Here is a 21,413-nt window from a genome sequence, read left to right as displayed (position 1 = left end):
TCTATCTGCTTAAGAATCTGCAGGAATCAAATGTACAAATAGTTTATTTCTGGAATTAAGTAAATTAATTGTTCGTGACAGGCCCTTTGCACAGTTATCATTTGGTTTCAGACTTTAACTTCTCTTTTAGCTTTATTTTTTTTCTTAAATGTTGTAAAAGATGAAATTATTGACACACCATTTGGGGAGAAGAACAACAGCTTTCTTTTTTCTCCTCCAACCACAAATATTAAAGCATTTTCCAGGTACCCTTGTTTACATGCGTAACTGCCGGAGCAGCACATCATCATAGCTTTTGCCCCGTTATTCAAACATCACAAGTTAACACTGACCAAAGCTCACACTCTCCTAACAAAATATTGCACTTAACATCCTTGTGTTCTCACACTGAGTATGTACTGACGTCTTTGCATTCACGCAGATGTCCTTCATCCTCATACAGAAACATCAGTAAGAAAGTCTTTAAAAAAATACACACAGGGGGCTAGAAATTACACTAATTTCAAAAGGAAGTATTCTACACTGTACTTGTACAAATCTCAGGTTTTCAAGTGCTATGCTGCAAAAAGAAGTTTTTTTTTTTCCTCTGTCTTTAAATAAACTGCCACTAGGCTAATGCTCATCCTCATTTTCCTGTCCTGAACCTTCTGAGCGATCGCCTTCCAGTCGATCTAGAGGAAAGGAAATTTCAGATGGTGAAAAACCAGCAGATCACATAAATCATGTGACAGACTTGAGCCTTCTTTAGGTCCGTACCTGATCTGATGTGATTGAGGGAGGCCAACATTCGGAGCATGAAAGAAGCCGGGACAGTGATTGTGTTCCTCGTCTCTTCCAGCATCAGTTCGTTACGAGTTATCACCTGGAAAGATGGAGCATTAGGTTGTAAGACAATATATAAAGATTCTCTGCCTCAGTTTGACCATTTCAGAATATTACTGTTAACAATATACTCTATAAAATACATCTTGTAAATGCAATGATCTTTCTGACGCTGCAGATTAAGATCTCAATAGGTGAAAAAAAAAAAATCAATCTACATCACAGTGATTTTGATTTGGGAATTCTGTCAGTGATGAAAAATGACGAGAAGCGTTTTTATGCAGAATTTTTGGATTTGAAGTGAAAGGCTTTTATTTTTTCCTTAAACAATGCTGACTCCCGAGGATGAGTAATCTTAAAATATGTGTTAAGATTATCCCTAAAGCTCAATCCTCAGAATGAAAACTGTAAGTTGTCTGTCAGAGTAATGGTGATAATTTTAATGATATAAAGTGAGAATTTAAGAACTCAAATCAAAGCTAGAATCATTTTCCTATCAGATCTCAATGCCCTTAATGTAAAACAACAAAAAGTGAGTTTCCCACATCATTGGTTAAACAAGATGCATGAACGGTAACTAAAGTCCTGCGTGACTGTAGATGGAGCTGAATCTCTGCTGTTCAGTGATGATGTGATGTCAACAGAAGCAGAACATTGGGCTTTTTTACCCTAATGCAACAGACTGCTCCAAAACACCTTTCCAATGAAAACGGATCTAGACCAGTGGTGATCATGGGTTCTGGAAAAGTATTTTAAAAAGGATACATTCATGTTTTTTTCTGTTGTGCCTTTTGAGTATGAAAATGCACTCTGCATTAAAAATTGTGTTGCCTGTAAGTAGCAACAGGAGCACTGTTGTTACTGTTTTGTGTTTGCAATAGGCAAAATCACAGTATTTTGTGTTGGTATCCAAATACTCTAGGAACAGACTGTGAATGCATCTTCCACCTGCCAATTATACCTCATTGGCAAGGACTCTGTTGAAAGACGGCAGCTCCTCCAGCGGTGACCAGATCTTGATATCATAGTCTATTCCTGAAGAGGCCAGAACTGAAACAGAGAAGCTGGTTAGAGAGACCACAGTGTTGAAACAAGAAGGTGTAAATGCAGAGTGATGGACTGCAGTGGGACTCACTGGGGTCATAGGGGTGCGGCTGCAGGCAGTTGACCACATGGTTATCAGCCTCCAGCAGCATGAGGTGCTCTGCTGTGTGTCTGTCCCAGATGAAGATATGGCCGCAGTCAGAGCCGCTCATCACAAAGTTGTTGCCCCAGAAACATGACTCCTTTATCTGGATATTAAAAAGACGGGAATTTAAAATCCCGCAGATTAGTGTTCACACAGGATGAACCCAGCAAAGTTGTTTTTCAAATCTGGTAGATAAATGAGACTGACTAAAGAAAATGCTAGATTTGACAAGTGAGGCCAGCAGCAGGGTATCTTGAAACATTTCCAAATATCTACATCTTAAGAAAAATGAAGACATTCAAACTTTTTCAAGTCTGCAAAAAACGTAGGATTATTCTAATCTTTGAAGGACGTATTTTCAAATGGTGTGTTAGAGCAGTTTCATGGCCTGCAAGCTCCTGACCAATATTGTGCAATATGAAACGCACTGGGACGTACCATCGTCCTGGAGTTTCGGTGGCCCTTGTATACCATTTTGACTGATGGCCTCCTAATGTCCTGCGTCTCACTCTCTTCCATCTCCCTTCTTTCTTTCCTCCTTCGAAACAGTTCCTGGATACGAGCAGCAGCCGAGCGTCTGTAGAGTACAAGGATGTCATATCAGTCCAAACTGTACGAACCCCTTTTTTTTGTTTAGATATCAATAGACACCCAAGCCCATGCTCTTGTAAATCCCATGCTTTGCAGTTGGACCGTACCCATCTGTACGACGGTGTCAAGCTTTTCTGTTTGAGTTACAAAGCAGCCACCTCTAAAACAGAGTCCCTCTGTCACAGAAGAACTACACACATTTCAGAGCTTAACACTTGTCAACTGTTGACGAGACTGGTGCCACTGACACACCTGAAGGAGGTCCACAGATGACATGACTGGAAAGCACTGTATTTATTGGGCTCCTCTCATTCAAGATGACATGCACACCTCCATTCTCCACCTCTATGCTGAATATCATCTTGGCTGCGCTGCACTAACCATTGCAGTCATGCTTCCATGCACAGCACTCTACAGTTAGTTGAGTGTATCTTCACGCCACACACTGTGTTGTGCTCTCCAATTTCAAAAGCTGTGCTATGGTGTCGCACATCTGATGGGTTAAGATGCTTTTTGCTTTTTGTTTTCTCTCACGACTGCAAAGAATTTACCTGATCATTCTATCTCCTACTGCGGATCCTCTGGAATTAAATCTATATTTGCAGCGAAAGAGTCAATGGCAAAATACAAACAGACCAGAAATCTTTGAGTTATCATTCATGAGACTTGTAAACCTTGGAGATAATATGCCGAGCTTAAATACACCAGTGTTTTGATGCTATTGTGGTTTTGTCCCTTGTACCTTTGTCCCTGTCCCCTGAAGCGAGCTGACGGGATGAGGATGGGGTCATCATCACTATCGTCAGAGTCCTGGTTTCCCCCCTGGTTCCCACAGGGGGGTTGACCCTGGATTTCCTCTTCCCCCTGCCGCTCCTCCCCCCGAGGCTCCTGCCTCCTGCAGCCTCCTGATGTGTCCTCCGCGGCGGACGACTGACTCCCTTCCCCCTCCAGGGCAGCCTCTGTAGGGCCCAGGGCTGATGAGGATGCAGGAGCACTGGAGCAGGAGGCCTTACATTGAGGCTCAGAGGAGGCCTCTATCCCGCCAAGCTGTCCCGAGGAATCCGAGGGAGGTAAGGACTCCGAGGGAGGTGAGGAATCTGAGGGGGGTGAGGGGTGAAAGGAATTAATACATGAAAAGTCTGACTTAGATGTGGGATGACAACTAAGTGCTGCATGAAAAACAGGACCCACAGAATCAAATCACTGGATTTCATGAAATACTTTAGATAAGATAATGAGGGTGCAGAGTTAATGGAGTTCAACTTAAATTTCATTTAAAATTCATTAGAAGCTATTCTCTAGGATACAGCTTACCTTGTTTTATTTCAGAGCCCTCATTGGTGAGACTCTCTTTGCTCTGCATGGCCGTGGCCTCAGATGCTTTGGGACCAGCGCTGCCGCGAGAGCTGGATGCACTACTGCTCCTTTAGACGAAGGAAACACACTGTTATGGATCTTTATGGTTTTCCTGCATGATTAACACTCTGATGCTGTCTGGGTCACTTTTACTGACTGTAATAATACAATGCAGTGAATGCCATGCGATCATATTTAGCTGAAAAATAATTTAATCTAGATAGTCTGTTTCTTCAGCAGTATGAAACTAGCGATATCACTGAATCTGTATTTTACATCCTTGGCAAGATTGATTATTGTGCAGTAAAACGAAGGCTGTCCTTAAAATGAGCCTGTGAAAATGTCATAGGCTTTACCCTTTTTAATGAGTGTTTTATGCGGATTTTCACAAAGTAATGCTACAGAGTGTAGAGAATTCCATCCTCAGGGCTACAAAATAACACCCTTCAAGTTGTCTTATATCAAATGTCTCCCTTCACTTTCCTCTGGAGATTCTCACTGGGGGTCCATGATGAAGTAGGCCCAGGGTTTGCCTTTTTTTTTTAATTTTTTTTTTATGATCACTCACATTTTCTTTTCTTTTGCGGTTTATTTAAAAGAATAAGTCAGATTGAGGGTGTCCATTGTCAGATACTCAAGAGGGGTATGAAGGAGAGTTGTGAACTGACTAAATGATGCAGCATTGATGGATTGGTTGTTTTGAGTGAGTAAAACACCAGGACAAACTTTCATAACAATGAAGTTATGAAGAACTGCTTTTTTTTACCGGGAGAGATTCCCCTTGCACTGCTCCACCCTCACTCACCACTCATCTGTGAAGTCAAGTTTAATGGTGCTGGTGGTGGTTCCTTCTGAGCTGTAATGGAGGCTAAGGACTGGCTCTGCTGCACTTGGTCGACTGGTGGCAGTCGTGGCAGCCGTGATGGTGGAGTGGGTTGGTGCGCTGCTGCTGCTGCTACTGGCAGGTGCAGATACAGGTTCATCAGGCAGTGAAGCTGCAGCTCCTCCTAAGTAAGAAGAAAGCATTGAAGAGGCCAAACAAACGACACGTTGTTATTATAGACCAGGAGAACCTGCTATTCTGAGAGATTTTTCCAAGTAAGCAGTGAGTAACACATTCTTGCAACACTCGTGGAATCATGCAACCAATGGTTGTATTATTTCCCTCTAATAAACCACCACACACACACAAACACACAGACACACACGCACACACGCACACACACACACACACACAGACAGACTGACAGTATCACCAACAAGATACTCAGATCAAATCATCTGCAGGACTGTTACAGTTTACCTGACTTTCATAGTGAGGGCTAAACTGACATCTGATAGTCATGTGGTGTTGTTTTTCTTTTTTTAAACTTTAAGACAGTACCACACCCTAATATTCAGTCAAGAGTAAACAACAAATTGTTTAAGACGAGTCAATACATAGATTATTAGCTAGGGTAGTTAATATCTACTTTGTTTCAAATACCAAAGTAAAATTTCCATTTTCCTGTTGACATGAAAACAGAACCACCTCAAAACCTTAAGTTGACACAATTATAAGAATCAGCACAGGAGTCTGAAGACTATTTTGGCTATCTACTCAACATTTAAGTCAATTCTATGACCTAAAATGGCAAAATGTTGCAATAGTTGGGATACTTGCTGGTTTCTCTGAGGTTTTGAAGGATTTTTGAAAAACTTCAGGATGAAGTATATATTTCCAATATTTATTTGAAATAATTAGATGATTACATTGTCCTTCAGCTGGGGAATCTAACGTCAGACATACCAGTTAAGTGTTGGTGAGAGCTTGAGTGTACATGAGTGGGACAAGTACATGCAAATGATAAAGAAAAGCAGTGGCTAAAGAGCAGCAAAGTTTGAAAAACAGGTAAATGAAACAAAGGGGTTTTCTGTGCATGAAGGAAGGTCAATGAGAAGAGGCAAGTGGCAGGGTGAGGGAAGAAAACGCACCCTGCTGTTCATCAAGAGTCATGGATCCCAGCTGTTTGTTTACCACGGATGAGGGTGAATCTGGAAACACAAATCAGACTGACTGAGCACCTGACAAAGGGTCCAAACTGTTTGCTCAAATACTCAAAGACACACAAGCATAAAACTTTAAACCTGTGTTTAAAAAAACAACCCAAGACCCAACAGGAGATGCTCTAAAATCAGCTGCAGGGGGTGGGGGGAGTTAATGCTGGACAAACCGGGAAAAGATCACTTCTCACAGAATGGTTGCTGATTTAGCTTTGCTATGCAAAACAGCCATCTAACATTAGTTTTCCTGAATGAAAATAAGAGAAAAATATAAGCATGCTCATGTAGTAGTCTGAATTTTTTGCTTCCTACACCCTGGATTGACCCAACACGTTTTCCTAAGATAAGCAAAATGACTAATCGTGACAATTCTGTGTCAAACTTCAGAGTAGCTTTTTTTACATATTACAAATAGATTCAATTGCAATATATTTTGAATGAAACGTTAAAATCATCTGACACAGAATGAGTTGTATATGACGACATTAGATGATAGTTGGAGCAACTAACTTTGCACAAGCAACATTACAAACTATGAGAGCAACAAAGTTACTGTCGCAGAACAATTTGTTTGATTAAGGCATATGCGATAGAGGAACAAATAGTTTGAAATAGAAAATAGATTTGCAAGTTAAAAGAGAACCTAACGAGGAATCATCTGGTGAGTCAGTGAAGTGTGGCTCATATTACACAAGAAGAAGAAACGTCGAGTCATTGTATTCTAAGGGCACTTTTTGTGAGAAGCTGAAATGCTCTCGACGGTAATTAAGTCAAGCTTCTAAAGCAAAATGAAAGCCATTAGTTGATGCAGCATTTCAGAAACCATTTTCTCCTAACACTACTTTGTCGCCCTGCTTCTACTCACACAGCACATGCCAAATATTGTTTGAACATTGTGTCTTTTTTTCATAATTCCCCTGTCACACTGATAGACCTGTGACCATAGAATCAAACTACTGATAATTATCCAGAAGGGTTGTACAGTTTAATGTAAATATTTTCAACCTAAATTGAGATCACATCGTGTTGAAACAGAAAACAAGGCAGGGACGATGCTGTAGAGATGGTAACAACTAATCAGTATGTGCCATCAAACATGTGATGATGCTAAAGCAGAGCCCCATTCAGGCTGATGGTAAACCAACAAGGACATCTGCATCTGAAAAAAACTCAAGATAAAATGTGTAGCGATGGCGTGAGAGCATTTACAAGCACACAATGCAGCTACAGGAATAAACAAAAATGCACAAGGAGAGGAACTGGGGGGTTGAGGAGCAAGTGGTGCTATCAGTATCAATTAGAGCAGGACTGGGTCCTTGGGGAGCCTGACTCAACACCAAAAGGAAGGGGAAGCTAGCAAGGGTGGGGGCCCAGGCAAACAGCAACAGGGGTGCGGGCACTCAGGGGGTGGGTAACCTGTCCGGGGTTGTGTCTCAGCTGCAGCAGTAGTGCCAACTCTTTGTGATTGTCTCTCAGAGGCAGTAGACGTGGATGCTCGCTGACCCCGCCCTGGGGGTTCGGCCAGCCGAAGTAACCTCTGCAAACGCCTACACACTAAACTTATGGGCAGCCGATGAGGACCATACTCTGACAAAGAGGCAGAGGAGGAGAGGGAGAACGGGGACACAATTAGACAACTAAGGGGGAGATGTGACAGGAGGAGGAGCAGAGTCAGGCAAAACTGAAACTAGAAGTACAACAGGATGCTGGAGCGAAAGAGGAAAGTCAGGCTGCTGCTAGACTGGGGTGGCTCTAAATGCATTGAGCGGCACGCATAAACGTACACGCAGACAGACACAAACAAACACACACAGAAATAGGAGATATTGAGATAACGCAGCATATATACTCACCATACAAAATAGTGACAGCAATATTTCTAGTGTTTTTCTTCCAGTTTTTTGAGAACCCAGCAGCAGGACAGTGACAGTTTATCATTCTTACCTGAGAGTGCTCGTTCTGAAGCAGTTGTGGATGCTGTGGTGGGAGTCCCAGTTGTGTCAGGATGACTCCTTTGCTCTAAGTCAGGAGAGGAGGTGACAGGGGAGGAGGAAGGGGCAGAAGAGGTGGAGGGAGAAGGTGCTGCGACTGTTAACAACGACCCTGAGGAGGAGGAAGTAGACGCAGGCAGGGAGGTGGCGGCAGCAGAACTGGCTGGTACCTCCGGGGTATCCGCCCCCACAGGCCTCACGGGGGCACTGGACTGTTGATTCGAGGCTCCAGCAGGGGCAGCTGGAATATGTGGACGGACAGCTGTACCTGGAATCGAGAACATATACAGATATTTGTAGTGTCCGATCACTATAGCAGCAGAAACTAACATAGTTTCTGCTATGGTAATGGTATTTGCCGCTGCCTATCTTGGCCAGGCGTTCCTTGAAAAAGAGATTCTTCATCTCAGTGGGACTTCTTTTCCTGGTTAAATGAAGGCTAAACAAAATAATAAAAAAAAATTAAACATGTTTGATATTATCAGTCTTTATTGTGATGTAACATAATCAACAACCAAACTCCAGCAAAACCAGAAAAAGGAAGCCTGGTACGACAAACAATCACCAGAACGGTACTGGCGGCAGAGACGGGAACTGCGGAGGATGTCCCGATCAATATGGACCATCCAGAAAGAGGAGTGGATGGTGGAGATATGGGCAGAAGGAAAAGCGACAGACGATTATAGCTGAGGCTCTTGATATACCTGGTGAAAACATTGCATGGTGGGAACGAATGGCTGAAAGAATCTAGTTCTAGTCTTGTTATTAGTGACCCTGTAAGATACACAGTCTCGGTAAAAATTTTTGAGACCTAAACCTCTAAAAACTAGTCTTTAGATATGTGCAGGTGTGAGATAATAGTTTTCCACCAGTCTTTTCCATAATCTTTTCAAAGTTTTTAGATATAAGGGTGGCAAAAGACAACAAATATCAGGATAAGCTGTCAGACTAAGTTGACCCAACAATGTTGCTGTCGGGGAGCACTTAATTTTGTCAGCCTGAAACGCACAACACTGACAAAAGGGACCAAGTGCTTCTACTTGTCTTGATACAAAAGTCTAAAATGTCTAACTTCTGTAATGTGTGCCAAGGACACTTTCCAGATGCCTCACCTCTGGGGCTCTGTGTTCCCCTGCTGCTCTGAGCTTCACTTGCTTCCTCAAACCACCGGGACAACATGTCTGACATCCTCTGCATGAGAGACACATTTGTGCTCTGCTCTCCTAGAAGGTCATACAAAACACAGGAGGGTGTGCAATTTCTACACAAATGGCTTTTTTTTTTTTCTTCAAAAGTAATATCTATTATCATGAAGTGGATAGATTTAACACCAGGATGAAGAAGGATATGTTAAGGACGAATTAATCCTTCAGGAGTATGAATTGCTGATTTTTTTTTTGTGATTTCTTGAAAGTTTCTTTTTTACCCATGTTTTTTTCCAAGGTGACTGATAACTTAAACATAACATTTCATGTTGGTTAAGAAACCATGTGAATTTGAAATTGTGTATCACAATTTTAACTTTTAAAAAATACACAACACAGTTTTGTAAAATAACAATATTCAGCAAATTTACATCCATAAATTGTCCTGGTATCGGTTGTCCCTGATATCATTGTACCCACTTAAGCAAACAGATTCCTTTAATAAAGATTTATTGAGAAACAATACAGGTGCACTACCCCTGAGTTGTGATATTAGACGCTCCCTTGTTGTACTTGATAAAAAATGTCAGTTATATGTCCTGGTAAAAGGAATACAAATAAGGGAACCGGTGGAAAAAAAATCCAAGTGGCAAACAGAAACACTTGTGATCTTACCATCTCTTTCTCTCTCGCTCTCAGGTCGAGCCCGGGGTCCAGTGTCTGACCAATCACCTCGCAGACGGAGGCGCTTCACTGGAGGCTGCCTCAGCTGTGGAAACACAGAAAGATTAGCAGTTTGTCAGTCAGAGCATGGTCAAAAATAGCTCTGCTGCCAAAGCCAAACACTGCTCATCTTTGTCAGTCTCTTCTGTAACTGCCACCCGTCTAGCTGCACAACTAAGGTTGTATTCACTTTCTTGTCTCCTGGCTATCTCTGTACAGCAACAGGTTCAGAACCAAAAATATAGAAAGGAGGAATCTATGGAAGGATTCCTAACAGCCTCACTGAGGAAATAACACCGAGATTTGAACTTGTAAGAAAGAGGTAACGATAGCAGCTTCAATCAGAGAAGGGGACACAGAAACACAGAGTTCTTGGATAAATGTTGTTCTAAGTGAAAGGAAAATGCAAGAGGGGTAACAAGCCCCTTCACTTCCTCCAACTATATTTGAGGACAGAGGAAAACCGCCTGCATCAGTTGCTGTATTTGGAATGGAATGCTGTTGGTGGTTGCATCTCGTTCACAGCTGAACTCACCACAAGGCTTGGAAACACTCGCACCATGACCCAGCACGTTCAGTCACACGTGAAGTACAACTCACTTCAGTTTATCAGGGGACGGTTTGTGTGACTGGCTGTCAAACCAATGCAAAGAATCCCAGACGTGCAAACAGATATTTGCAATGCTTTAAGGGCAACAGCCCCCCACGAAAAAAAAGCTATTTTAACTTTGAGCCATTAAAATAATAATTGCAGCTTTCAGATACAACTACACATATTTATTTTTATCTTTTATTGTACAAATAGTGCAAGTTGGGTACTGCAAGGCTTTACATACGGTACGTCTAGATACAATTATTTTCAGAACACCAAGAGATCCCATGTTCCCTCATAGACGGTGCAGCCACCTGAATAGCCTGCTCTGCAATGCTGACTTTCTCCCCATTTGCAGGGTACAATTTTATAAAGGTTGGGATTGTAAAAAAAATAAAATAAAAACAAAGAAAAACAAATCTTCAAATCACCTACAAGCAGATACATGTTGTTGTATTTTTCAAAAGAGCAAAATAGTACTCATTCCATTTAGAATGTTGGCCTTAAAGGACTTTTCTGACCTACTGAACAGGATACTGGCAGGAGGAAATGCACAATTTACTGAGCCTTAAATTACAGTGAATCTGACTTTGACTGTAAAATAATAGGTTTCAAGGGAATGTGCTGTTCAGCCCACTGTTAGATGTGGTGAGGTGGACACATCTCAGGATAAAAAAAAAATACATAAATTACTATTGTTCCAACCCTTGTATATATTTTTATTAAAAGCCAGTTCATCCTTTATGCTCTTTTTATCATACTTTTAATATTGGCCTTATTATCTTACCAGTTACACTGATTTTGTTGCTCTTACTCTGTAGTACCTTTCTTGCAACATGTTTCCCTGCTCTAGCTCAACTTGTTTGTTTCTTCCACTACCATCTCTGGTTTCAGAGGCTCCGGTTGCATTTTGTGCTTAAACTCAGTCTGCTCTCTGTCCAAACTCAAACCTTTGAAACGAACAAATAGCTAATTTGAAAAGTGTCTCCTAATGTTTGCACCATTTCTAATTTAGACAAATTTTCTTGGAGAGCCTGTAGAACAAACACTTCAAATATACATCTTTAAAGGTAAACAAGGAGTTTAGTCTCTATATTTACGAAATTTTATTTTCATGAAAACAGCCTTTCCCCTCAGGTGCCCTTATACACATTTGTGACAACTTTATACTTGTTTGTATGCTCCATCTCTAAACCTTATCATTGCACTTTTGACCTGAGTTGTTTCTGAAAATAAAGGCTTCTTCAATTCTTCAATCCCTACCCTGCTATTCTACAATGATTGTCATTGGATATTTGGCCTGTGTTTCTTGAATATGTATATAAACATATTGTATTGCAGATCAAACTATTTAGTGGCTTCAGTGTATTGATGATTTTGAACATTGTGTAGTTTAATCAAATAATAAATGCTTCAAATGCAATACATTTCTCGGAAAGCATGGTAAGTGAGGTGTCACATGATTTATATTTGGTTACTGTGATAATATCAGATACGGATATACAAGTGTATCGCTTAGGCTTGTAAGTTAAAAAAGGATTCATCTTTTTCTATCAAGAATGAATACTAATTGATCCTATCCAAATGAATACATTTGGATATGATCCTAGTAGAAAGTCAGAGTGGAGAAGGGGGCAGAAGACTGGTTAAATGATGTGATCAAAGATAAGATATGAAATGACAATTTTTTTATTCCAAAACCAAATAAGAGCTGTACACCAGCTCCTATCATGCAAAGACAACTTCCTGTCAAGACACATGGGACTCAACTCATCCAGTGTTCTCACCTCCTCCCTCCTCTCTTCAGATGGGCCCTTCAGCTCTCGGGCCTGGTCATCTTTGGGATCAAATAGATAGATGTAATCAGACGAGTAGCTGACCAGCACCTCCCGACCGTCCTCGCTGTAGCAGAGGGATGTCACTCGGCATGACTTGTTTGTCAGGTTGGCAGGAACGAACCTCACGCACATTCCTGTCGTTCCTCGGCCCATGTAGTTACCTGGAGATGAGGGGAAGTGGGTTACTGTGGTTAGGTGGGTATTTGAAAATGCCTTGCAGAGTTGATGGAGAGTAAGTGATTGGCAGGCTTAAAAAAACATAATTTTGATAGGACCTTAGGATCTTCAGGCTTCCTTTTTCACTGTAGCAAAAATTAAGAAAACATCTCTGTCAATAGAAAACGGCAGCTGGGCCTTCTGGCTGCCACATATCCAAGAAATTATTTCTTTTGTCTTTGTAATATAACAAATCACAACTTGTAACATCACGACAATTTGTCTTTATATCAAATGTTATTATTAATGCATGTTGCAATGTAAATTTTACTTCAGTTGAATATAGAGTTGCAACAAAATTAAATTTACAGTATGACATTTGTATTATTTGTATTATTTATATAATTTTCTTAATTTTACTTTCAATGTCCTTCAATGTTATTACTTATTTTTATACCATGCACAGACCCACTAATGTTCAGGACTGCAATTGGCAACAGACTATAACAGATAAAATCTTAGGAGACAAAATGCAGTTGACTGTAAAACCAATATGTACCACCATCAGTGTGATGGTTCACCTGTCGCTCTGGTTCCTAACATGCGTCTGTCGTAGATCCTCACTGAGCTGTCAGAGCAGCCCACAGCAAGGTAGTAGGGCACCAATGGAGAAATGGAGATGGAGGTTGCTGCTCTTCGACAATTTATCAGGATGTCCTTTCAAAGAAAAAATGTTTACTCATAAATATGGTTATTTAGGCTGTGCTACCTTCAGCTCTGCTCTCACCAATTGTTTATTGCAAGATTAAACTTTTGGTAATACTACACCATGATGAAAATGTTTTTTAAATGCAGTCATTGTAGTACTTAGCACTTGACAGACACGTAATGACACAGAATACTTCCAGATTTGATTTTACTCTCTTATGACTTCCGCAAAGGGTTTGGGTGAGGCAAGAAATAAGGACTGGCACTTGCCACCATTTGGTGCCTTTAACAGGGTTGAAGGCACCTATATATTCAACCTCTTCAGTAAGCTTTATTTTTTCCTCGAAACAAGGAAAAAATACTAGTAGACTATGTAACAGATAGAGAAACACCTTCCAAGAAGTTTCTCCCCATGAGTTATTTCAATTGCCAAATCCGGTGGTGAAACGTGTGGCGGGTATTTCACATGTTAGAGAGAGAGAAATTTAGAGACATTTGTATCATGCTGACAAAACTAAAATCTGATTCATTATCTACAATGTGCGGCTTTTCTAGTTATATGACAAATAAAACAGATGTGTGTGATCCCAGACCTATGACCTCTACTTTGACATACAATAAATCATTGGCAGAAAGGAGGAAAAAAAATATCCCCATACATCTTTGCAGTCGTCTTTAGTACAGCTGGTTTTTGTACGAAGGTCAAACCATCGTACTGTTCCGTCCTCCCCACATGACAGAAATGTGTAGGGGTCATTTGGTACCGTCATAATCTGATAAAAAAAACATAGAACAGGATATAAATACACAAAAAGAGAAATAAATGTAATGTACCTCATGACTGCAAGGAAAAGTCAAGTGGCGTTCTTTTGTACCTCATAAGCTGTTCCATAATGACAGGTGAACTGACACTGTCTGTTATACTCTGGGCTCTTCTCCGTGTGGGTGTAGTAGATGATGCCATCTCCGGAGCAGGAGATGATCTCCTGGTCGTTGGTATGAGGCATGAATTTCGCGCTGAAGATATTTGCCCGGTGACCTGAACGTATAGACTTTTTAACCTGGAACAGCATGGCAAGTACAGATTCAGTGAAAGTGTAATCGCCAGAGATCCTATATCTCTGAAAATATGAGTGATGGCAACTTCATGTAAAACAAAATTTAAGGCGGTCTAGCTGTAATAATTTTTGTTTGTTGTTTTTAAGTTCTGCTCTAGATTTTAACTTCAACCTGTTTTTCATTTTCATCTAGAGAAAAACACCTAGTTCACTTTTTTTTTTAATTAAAATTATGTTTGTGTGACATTAGAGTGACATCTTTTGGTCAAATGTGCCTCTTTGAGCGCATGAGATTACAAATTCCACTGTCTCTCTGTCAGGTTCTGGTCTGGACCATTCCTAAGTTCAGTTACTGTGACCACTATAATTCAATTCAGTTATTGGCCTTACCTTTTTGTTGTACGGGTTGGTGATGGCCAGAAATGTGTCGTCTGACCCTGACAGGATGTACTCTCCCGTGTCGTTCCACGATATAGTGTTGACCTGCAGGATAAAGACGATGCAGACCATTGAACTTGATGCTTGTTGTTGTTCTGTGATCAATATTTCATTAACAGCTGCCAGTTGCATCCTCTTTTTGCATTGCTCATCATTTCAAAAGGCTCATGCAATATAGCCACTGCATCTGGATGAGGTGATTACCTTGGGCGACTGGTTTGTATCAAACAATATTTTGACAAGTTTAGAAATTATGCTATGCAGATAAAGATTGTTTTCTGACAGTGTACCTGAATCCAAATGTGTCTGCCTCTGTCTCTCACAGCACGAAAGCGTAACAAGCAGACGGGGATTTAACACACTGATGCCGGATGGAGCCCCCTTTTGACTAACATGTCTGAGCACAGTGAGTTGGCTATAATGGATATTAACACAGGATATTAACCTGCAATCTCTACCTTACAAGTTTCATGCCCCTCACATTTTACTCCCACCTATTTCTCAATTGTATTGTCAGCAAATTCAAGCAGTACTTTTTAAATGATTCATGTATCTTACAAGACTCAACTACTCTCTTTTACTTCTACATATGTTGCAATGCTTCCCTGCCTCTTCCGTGTTATTTACAACCATAATTCCAACAGCAGATCTCCAATCCTACATCGGACAGGTCTGTGCTTGCTTTTATTTGCTGCAGCCACAACTTGAAGAGTTTCGTTAGTGCTTAAATTTTATATACCTACCCATCGATCTATATTATAAAACTCGTGTTTTTTGGAAAACTTTTGGATCATTTTTTCAATTTTTTTTTTTTTGCTAATTTGCAAACATAGGAAAAATTATGAGTAAATAAACTGTCATGCTCAAAAATTAACAAAAATGCCTACAAGAAAACTACAAGGAAAATACAGAGACAGAAAATTCTTTGAAAAAGGAAGGAAATGAATCTCAAACTCAGCAATGACCTTTCAGTTTTCTGCGAGAAAATACTCTAAAGTTACCAAGGACTAACCTAAAGCACAGGAATCAAACACTCCTCGTTGTACTTACTAGTAATAATACTAGTAATAAAAGGGGGCTTCTCGATATGAAGATATTCCGTTTTGGCCTAACCCCCAAGAATAATAGATTAAAACTTTCGTCACAGATTAAATAGCATTATTTCATTAGTACAAAATTAACTCTGATTCAGGGGCTCCAATTAAACAACACATTTATACAACCCCAATGTTCTTAAACATGTAGGTGTTTTGAAGAAACCAGAGCACTTGTATTGAAATGGAGCAACAGGCAGTAAGCAGGCTGACAGTGTGACAGGACGTGTGACTGGTGTGTCAGCTTCAGGTTTCTGCAGGCATTTACCACCTGGCTTGCTGTCAGACATCAACTCTGTCTCATACACTCGCACTCTCTCACACACACACACACACACACACACACACACACACACACACACACACACAAACATGCGAACACACACAACTCACAGACAGAGGACAATTGACATTGTGTAATCTGTTTGCGGAACACAAAAAAAATCTCAGGGATAAGATGGATACTACTTTTACAGCACAGACACGGGAACATGCGACGCAGTACTCACACAGCCATCATGTACATTCAGTGTTGCTTCTAGTTTGAGCCTCTGAACGAATTCTCTTCTTCCTGCCAGAGAGAGAAACAGAGAATTTAGGACATTTTATGTTTTTTCAGGAAGCTCTGTTAAAGGCAGTGGTTTTTGTGTAATTTCTTTGTCTCAGCACATTTATGCAATAACTACATGAATTTGGAGGCAGAGATCACAAACAATCACACTCAGGAAATATTTTAGATATTTATGTTAAAAAAATTATAAAACTGACATATTTTAATCTACAATAACATCTCTTCAAATTGAATTAAGTTATAATCCTGACTGTGGGGGACCTCAGCCCTCTCAATGTTTACTTCAAGAATATTTATTGCATTATACGTTTACATCCAGGAAAACCTCACACAGCGAAGTGGCTGCCTGCAGCCAATGATTCGTCAATAACAGATTAAATGCAGAAGACAAATTTTACTGATGTTGCAATGACCAGGAACCTTCACAGATTTAAAGAGCACATACTTTCAGCTATTTCCTGCAGCACAGTGTAATTATAATTTCCCAGTTTTATTTTTGTGATACAACAGTTTAGACAATTTCCAAGTAAAGAGTGCTGTTGTAACAATATTTGCAGAGTGGATGGGAAACAATCAGAGTAAAGGAATTTGATTAATGTAATATTGGTAATATATGATTATTGTTTCTTTGCTGAATTTAACCAGCTGTGAAATTCCTCAGTCAGACTATGACTGGGGCTTAAGATCTATTGTACAATTTGCCTAATTAAATGGTTACTTTATTATTCCTAAGCCTTCAAGAAAAGACATCTATTACTCTAGTCTAGTGTCGACTTCCTTTTATGGGGATGTCACTCCTCTGTCTTGGATAATATCAGTCAAATATTAAAGAGATTGTGAAAGCCAACTGCTGCATATCCAGCTCACAGCTTTGACATGTACTTACAAGTTTTGCCAGTCAAAGTTCTGGTGCAACCAAAGCCTGATAAAGAACAATATACAAGCCTACATAACATGAAATAAAGAGTTTAAATGACAATCTGAGGGCTAAGGAGGTTATTACTATATAGTCACAACGTGTGTGATTTCTTGTTATTGCACTGACACAAAAAGCCAGGTAATTAGTGGATTTAAAATAAAATTAAAAACAGATTTAAAAATGTATTTTGATAATGTAGAGTTACTGTACAAGCAATGTCGTTTGTCTGTATCTGATCCATTACCAGATGAATATGAAAAATGAGATTAACAAAAAAAGGCCCATAGCAGGAATTAATTTTTCTTTTTTCTAAAAAATTTCACTGTATTTTTCACATCATTAAAATAAATTTCATGTGAATAAAGTATCATATTCCAGTGTTTGCGACCTAATTTTGGCCCTGTCTTCGTTTCAATGTCCTTGTTCAACTTCAAGATTATAATCCAACTGAATATAAATGATAACTATCATTGTAAATTTTTTGACAATAGAACTATGACGTGCAAACATGAACATTGTTTTTTTTTTTTTTCAAAGTCATTTTGAACTGAAGTCATTGTCAAATACAAAACTAGAAATTCTAAAAATCATGTAAATAATGTCACCAGAGGTTTCTATGTTGGATTTTAAAGTAGACCACAAGTTGTTGGCCCCACCACATTTTCAGCTAAAAATATCACACACCACTGCAGAGATCCTCTGACATACACAACACAGGCCTAACCATATCTAAGGCAAGCTAAATACAGCACTGACTAAACCTCCACGGCACCCCCCACCTATACAGCCTCACAGATTCTGGTTTAAGCACTGTCTGAAGCTGACTGTTTGACAGATGTTTTACCAGCTTGCACCATGGAGCCAGCATTGACAGAGACTTTTCCTTCGTGAAAATGTGCTGCTATATTGTCAATGAGCACAACTCAATGACTCCCCATGATTCATCTTATCAAACAAGGAGAAAAACGTAACATGACCTAAAGAATTTAAACAATGTCTTATTAGTCCACACTTTGGGAATGTCATCCAAAAACTGCTATATCATACAAGAATTGAGATTCAGATTTTATTCCTTTTTAAAAATCAAGGCTGCACAAAGGGAAAGGTAGATTACATTACTCACCAAATTATCACATACTTAATTGCAGGTCTTATGAGTACTTCCAGGACCAAACATGGAAAATATAAAATGACAACCTGGCCACTTCTAGTGAAAATAAAGCCAAACAAAGTAATAATGGCACATATGGAAAGTCATATTTTAAAGGACCACTAATATTATATTGATTGAATTCTACAGTGATCACATTAGTCATTCATTGTCAAACAATGCAGGCAGACTTCAATACATACATTCAAACAATGTAAACATTTAGGCGAAACAAAAATATTAATCATTGCATATCTCTGTAATATTGAATGGTGTGTTGGAAATTGCATCCCAGATAATCTGTTTTTTATAAACTGTGATACTTGGGAGATGGTGAATACGGCGTTGTTTCCTTAAATTGCAGAGGCCCCTTGCCACAATCACGCATTACAGTGACTCTCAGGGTTATTTAGTGTACTGACAAATTACCAAAGTACCAAACAGGGCAAGGGAGTGAGACTGGAAGGTAAACACAATCCATAAATCAGCATGGATCTTCATTACACAAATTCGAGTTCTGTGACAGTTTCATTACATCATTTTCCAGAAGGACCCTACATACTCATTTTAACTGTTGGTTAAACAGTTCTGTAATGACAGGTGAACTGACACTACTTGACACTTTTGGTACCCTAAACTCTGGCTGCTGAAACAATCTCCTGCTGCATGGCCATGTCTAAATGCACCTTGAATGCATAACTCTATGGATCAATGAGGTTGTTGATGTACAGGAAGTTGAAACGTGACGTCAGACCAAAAAAGACCTGGTTGCTCACAACTTAATGTCCCTAATGTGTACTATTGTGTTCACATTATTATATGTATGCATATACTTAGTATTATGTGAATCCGAGAAAAATTACACTTCTTACAAATAAATTTATCTCGCTAACATTGAACAATAATGAGACCGGTAGTATACTAATGTTGCAGTAACAACACCACTGAATTTGGATACTTCATCCTGAATCTCGGGTGTCCGTTTTGTTTTGATTTGATTTGTTTTCAGGAGCGAACCGAATTCACATGCGATCACTGTTAGAATTCACTTGAGAAGGTCCTGACTTTTCAGAGGGGTCTGTTCGTAGGAAGCGGCTCGAATAACGGACGGTCACAGTATCAGCTGGCAGGAGGGCTACATGCTACAGACAGAACGATCCGTGTCCTCCTGGGAGCTCACCCCCGATACAGTTAGCATTTAAGAGGTTTTGTTCTTACCTAAATAGTTGGTCCTGATGGCATTGGGCTCGGTGTACCCGATCAAGCGTTTATTTACATCCCAAACCAGGTTGCCTGAACAAGACATTGTGATGTGTTCTCAATTAACAATAACATTGAAACTAAGCTAACCCTTTCCCGTTACTGTCGTCCTTTATCTAGCTACAGTCGCTGCAGTTGTGCCATCAAAATCAGTCCCTGCCTGTCGGGACGCTGCTAATGTTAGCTCTCTACGACACTCGGTGTTTGCATTGCTGGTAGTGAAATTCTAGCTCCAGTCCTCTCTGCGCTGCCCTTCCGACTTCCTCACTGGCTGTGTTCCAGCTCTCTGCTAACCTAACGTCCTGCTAGCCTGGCCTGGCTTGTTGGGTTTTTTTTACACGGCAGTCAGCTGTGTCCAAACCACGCGATAAACTACGTGTTTTGGATGACAAATGAGGTACGCTCGGTTTAGGCAGCCAGAAAGGTTCAGCGGGCGGAAGCTTCTTTTGGATATTAAAGTAGAAAACAACACTGCTTGGGCTTTGCCCATGTATAACTGTTTGCTTATCACATTTGGTATTTGACTGTTTGTATTTTATCAAGAAAAATCTCACCAAACAAACTGAAATGAAAATGCTGAGAAGTCACAGTGTGGTGTTTATGTTAATACCAGAGCCAATTTTTATAGAAAAACAAAGAAAGAAAGGAAAGTTTGAGGGCAGTGAAGAAGGCTTTTAACAAATCCTCCTATTTTACTTTTATTACACAATAATTATTATTAATATCACAAAAATAATCTTTTAATTTGAAATAATTTCATATACCCTGATTTTTCCAACCAGCAGCCATTAAGCTTCTGTATGTCTGTAGTCTCAGTAATGTCATTTTGCTTCAACTGCTCAGCCAGATCCTCTTCTGCCTCTCGATCTGACTGATCTGTAAATCATCAGAGGTGACACATCTACTGTGTGCTGCCATGTAACTGAGGCCAAAACAGGGGCAGGTCCAGCAGAGATTAGGCTCTATTTGGAGCAACTTTGCAGGGGCTGGCGCTGTTTTATATATATCTGCAACACAGGTTTATCAAACTCCAAATGAAAGTTAATTTTAAACAAAACAAAGTGGCTGCTGACTTTCACAGCCCACTCGTTTAATCTTATGAAACTTGTTTACAGTGGCTGTTAGGACAAATGATTTTCTCTCTTGGGATGACATATGTCCTTAACCTATGAAAGCTTTCGATATGTTTTTCCCTAAAGCTGCTGAAAATGACTGTTGCAGCAGGCGAAAAGCTATGATGTACTTCAGTATAGTAGGTCAGAATCTAAGCATCTTCTGCCACAGGTATTAAAATACCAGAGACCTAATGAAAATCCAGCAGATACTTGAAATCATGTCCATTTCTGTCAATGTTGACCTAAACACACAGTGGCATCACTGCTACATGCTGGCAAGCAAACTGGGTAAACTGCATTAGAGGATAGAAAGAAATGGAGATAGTTGATAACATGATTAAGGACTAGATTCTGCAAGGTTTTGTAAGTAAATTAGTCTTCAAGTCCTTCTTGACATAGACGCAAGCCATAGAACAACTCTATTCAAGTCATTTGTGCACAGATAAGTGTGGCTTTGATAGTTCAAATAAAACATGCTAATGAATAAAATTGGAATATGCTGATACAAACCTACCAAACCATCATCCAGTAATCAGATTTATTCCAGAAGAAAACATGATACATTGCTGACATTTGAATGGCATTCACTTCTATGAATGATTTAAGCTACTGCTCACCACGGTTTTCCATGTTTATATATATGTTTAAATTTAT

General features: G+C 39.8%; 1 protein-coding gene across 6 annotated transcripts; it reads right to left on the bottom strand.

The window, feature by feature from the left end:
- Positions 1-29: 29 nt before the first annotated feature.
- Positions 30-19,960, bottom strand: dcaf6 (ddb1 and cul4 associated factor 6). Of its 6 annotated transcripts, XM_086145170.1 has the most exons (21): positions 19,603-19,842; positions 16,254-16,315; positions 14,603-14,695; positions 14,030-14,215; positions 13,814-13,927; positions 13,028-13,163; positions 12,240-12,451; positions 9,813-9,906; positions 9,105-9,215; positions 7,946-8,260; positions 7,418-7,588; positions 5,933-5,992; positions 4,764-4,965; positions 3,917-4,026; positions 3,345-3,699; positions 3,154-3,195; positions 2,450-2,588; positions 1,958-2,114; positions 1,784-1,872; positions 757-862; positions 30-671 (listed from the first exon to the last, which is right to left on the bottom strand). In XM_086145170.1, the coding sequence occupies exons 1-21, from the start codon at positions 19,688-19,690 to the stop codon at positions 613-615; spliced, it is 2,901 nt and encodes a 966-aa protein (XP_086001296.1). In that variant the 5' UTR covers positions 19,691-19,842; the 3' UTR covers positions 30-612. The 6 variants fall into 6 exon arrangements, with proteins under 6 accessions (XP_086001296.1, XP_086001298.1, XP_086001297.1 ...); XM_086145172.1 differs by lacking the exon at positions 7,418-7,588 and having other exon boundaries at positions 19,603-19,956; XM_086145171.1 differs by lacking the exon at positions 3,154-3,195.
- Positions 19,961-21,413: the final 1,453 nt, after the last annotated feature.

The sequence above is a fragment of the Fistularia commersonii genome, chromosome 4, assembly GCF_037954325.1.
Source record: "Fistularia commersonii isolate RoL2024-O1a breed Wild chromosome 4, RoL_Fcom_v1.0, whole genome shotgun sequence".
NCBI lineage: Eukaryota > Metazoa > Chordata > Actinopteri > Syngnathiformes > Fistulariidae > Fistularia > Fistularia commersonii.
The sequence above is the reverse complement of the archived record's forward strand: the minus strand, read 5'-3'. Positions and strand labels throughout refer to the sequence as shown.

Coding starts and splice junctions, on each gene's coding strand:
- dcaf6 (XM_086145170.1), bottom strand. CDS start 19,690: ATGTCTTGTTCAGGCAACCTGGTTTGGGATGTAAATAAACGCTTGATC. Junction 16,316..19,602: donor CATCAGGACCAACTATTTAG/GTAAGAACAAAA, acceptor TCTCTCTGGCAG/GAAGAAGAGAATTCGTTCAG. Junction 12,452..13,027: donor GTTAGGAACCAGAGCGACAG/GTGAACCATCAC, acceptor CCTCATCTCCAG/GTAACTACATGGGCCGAGGA.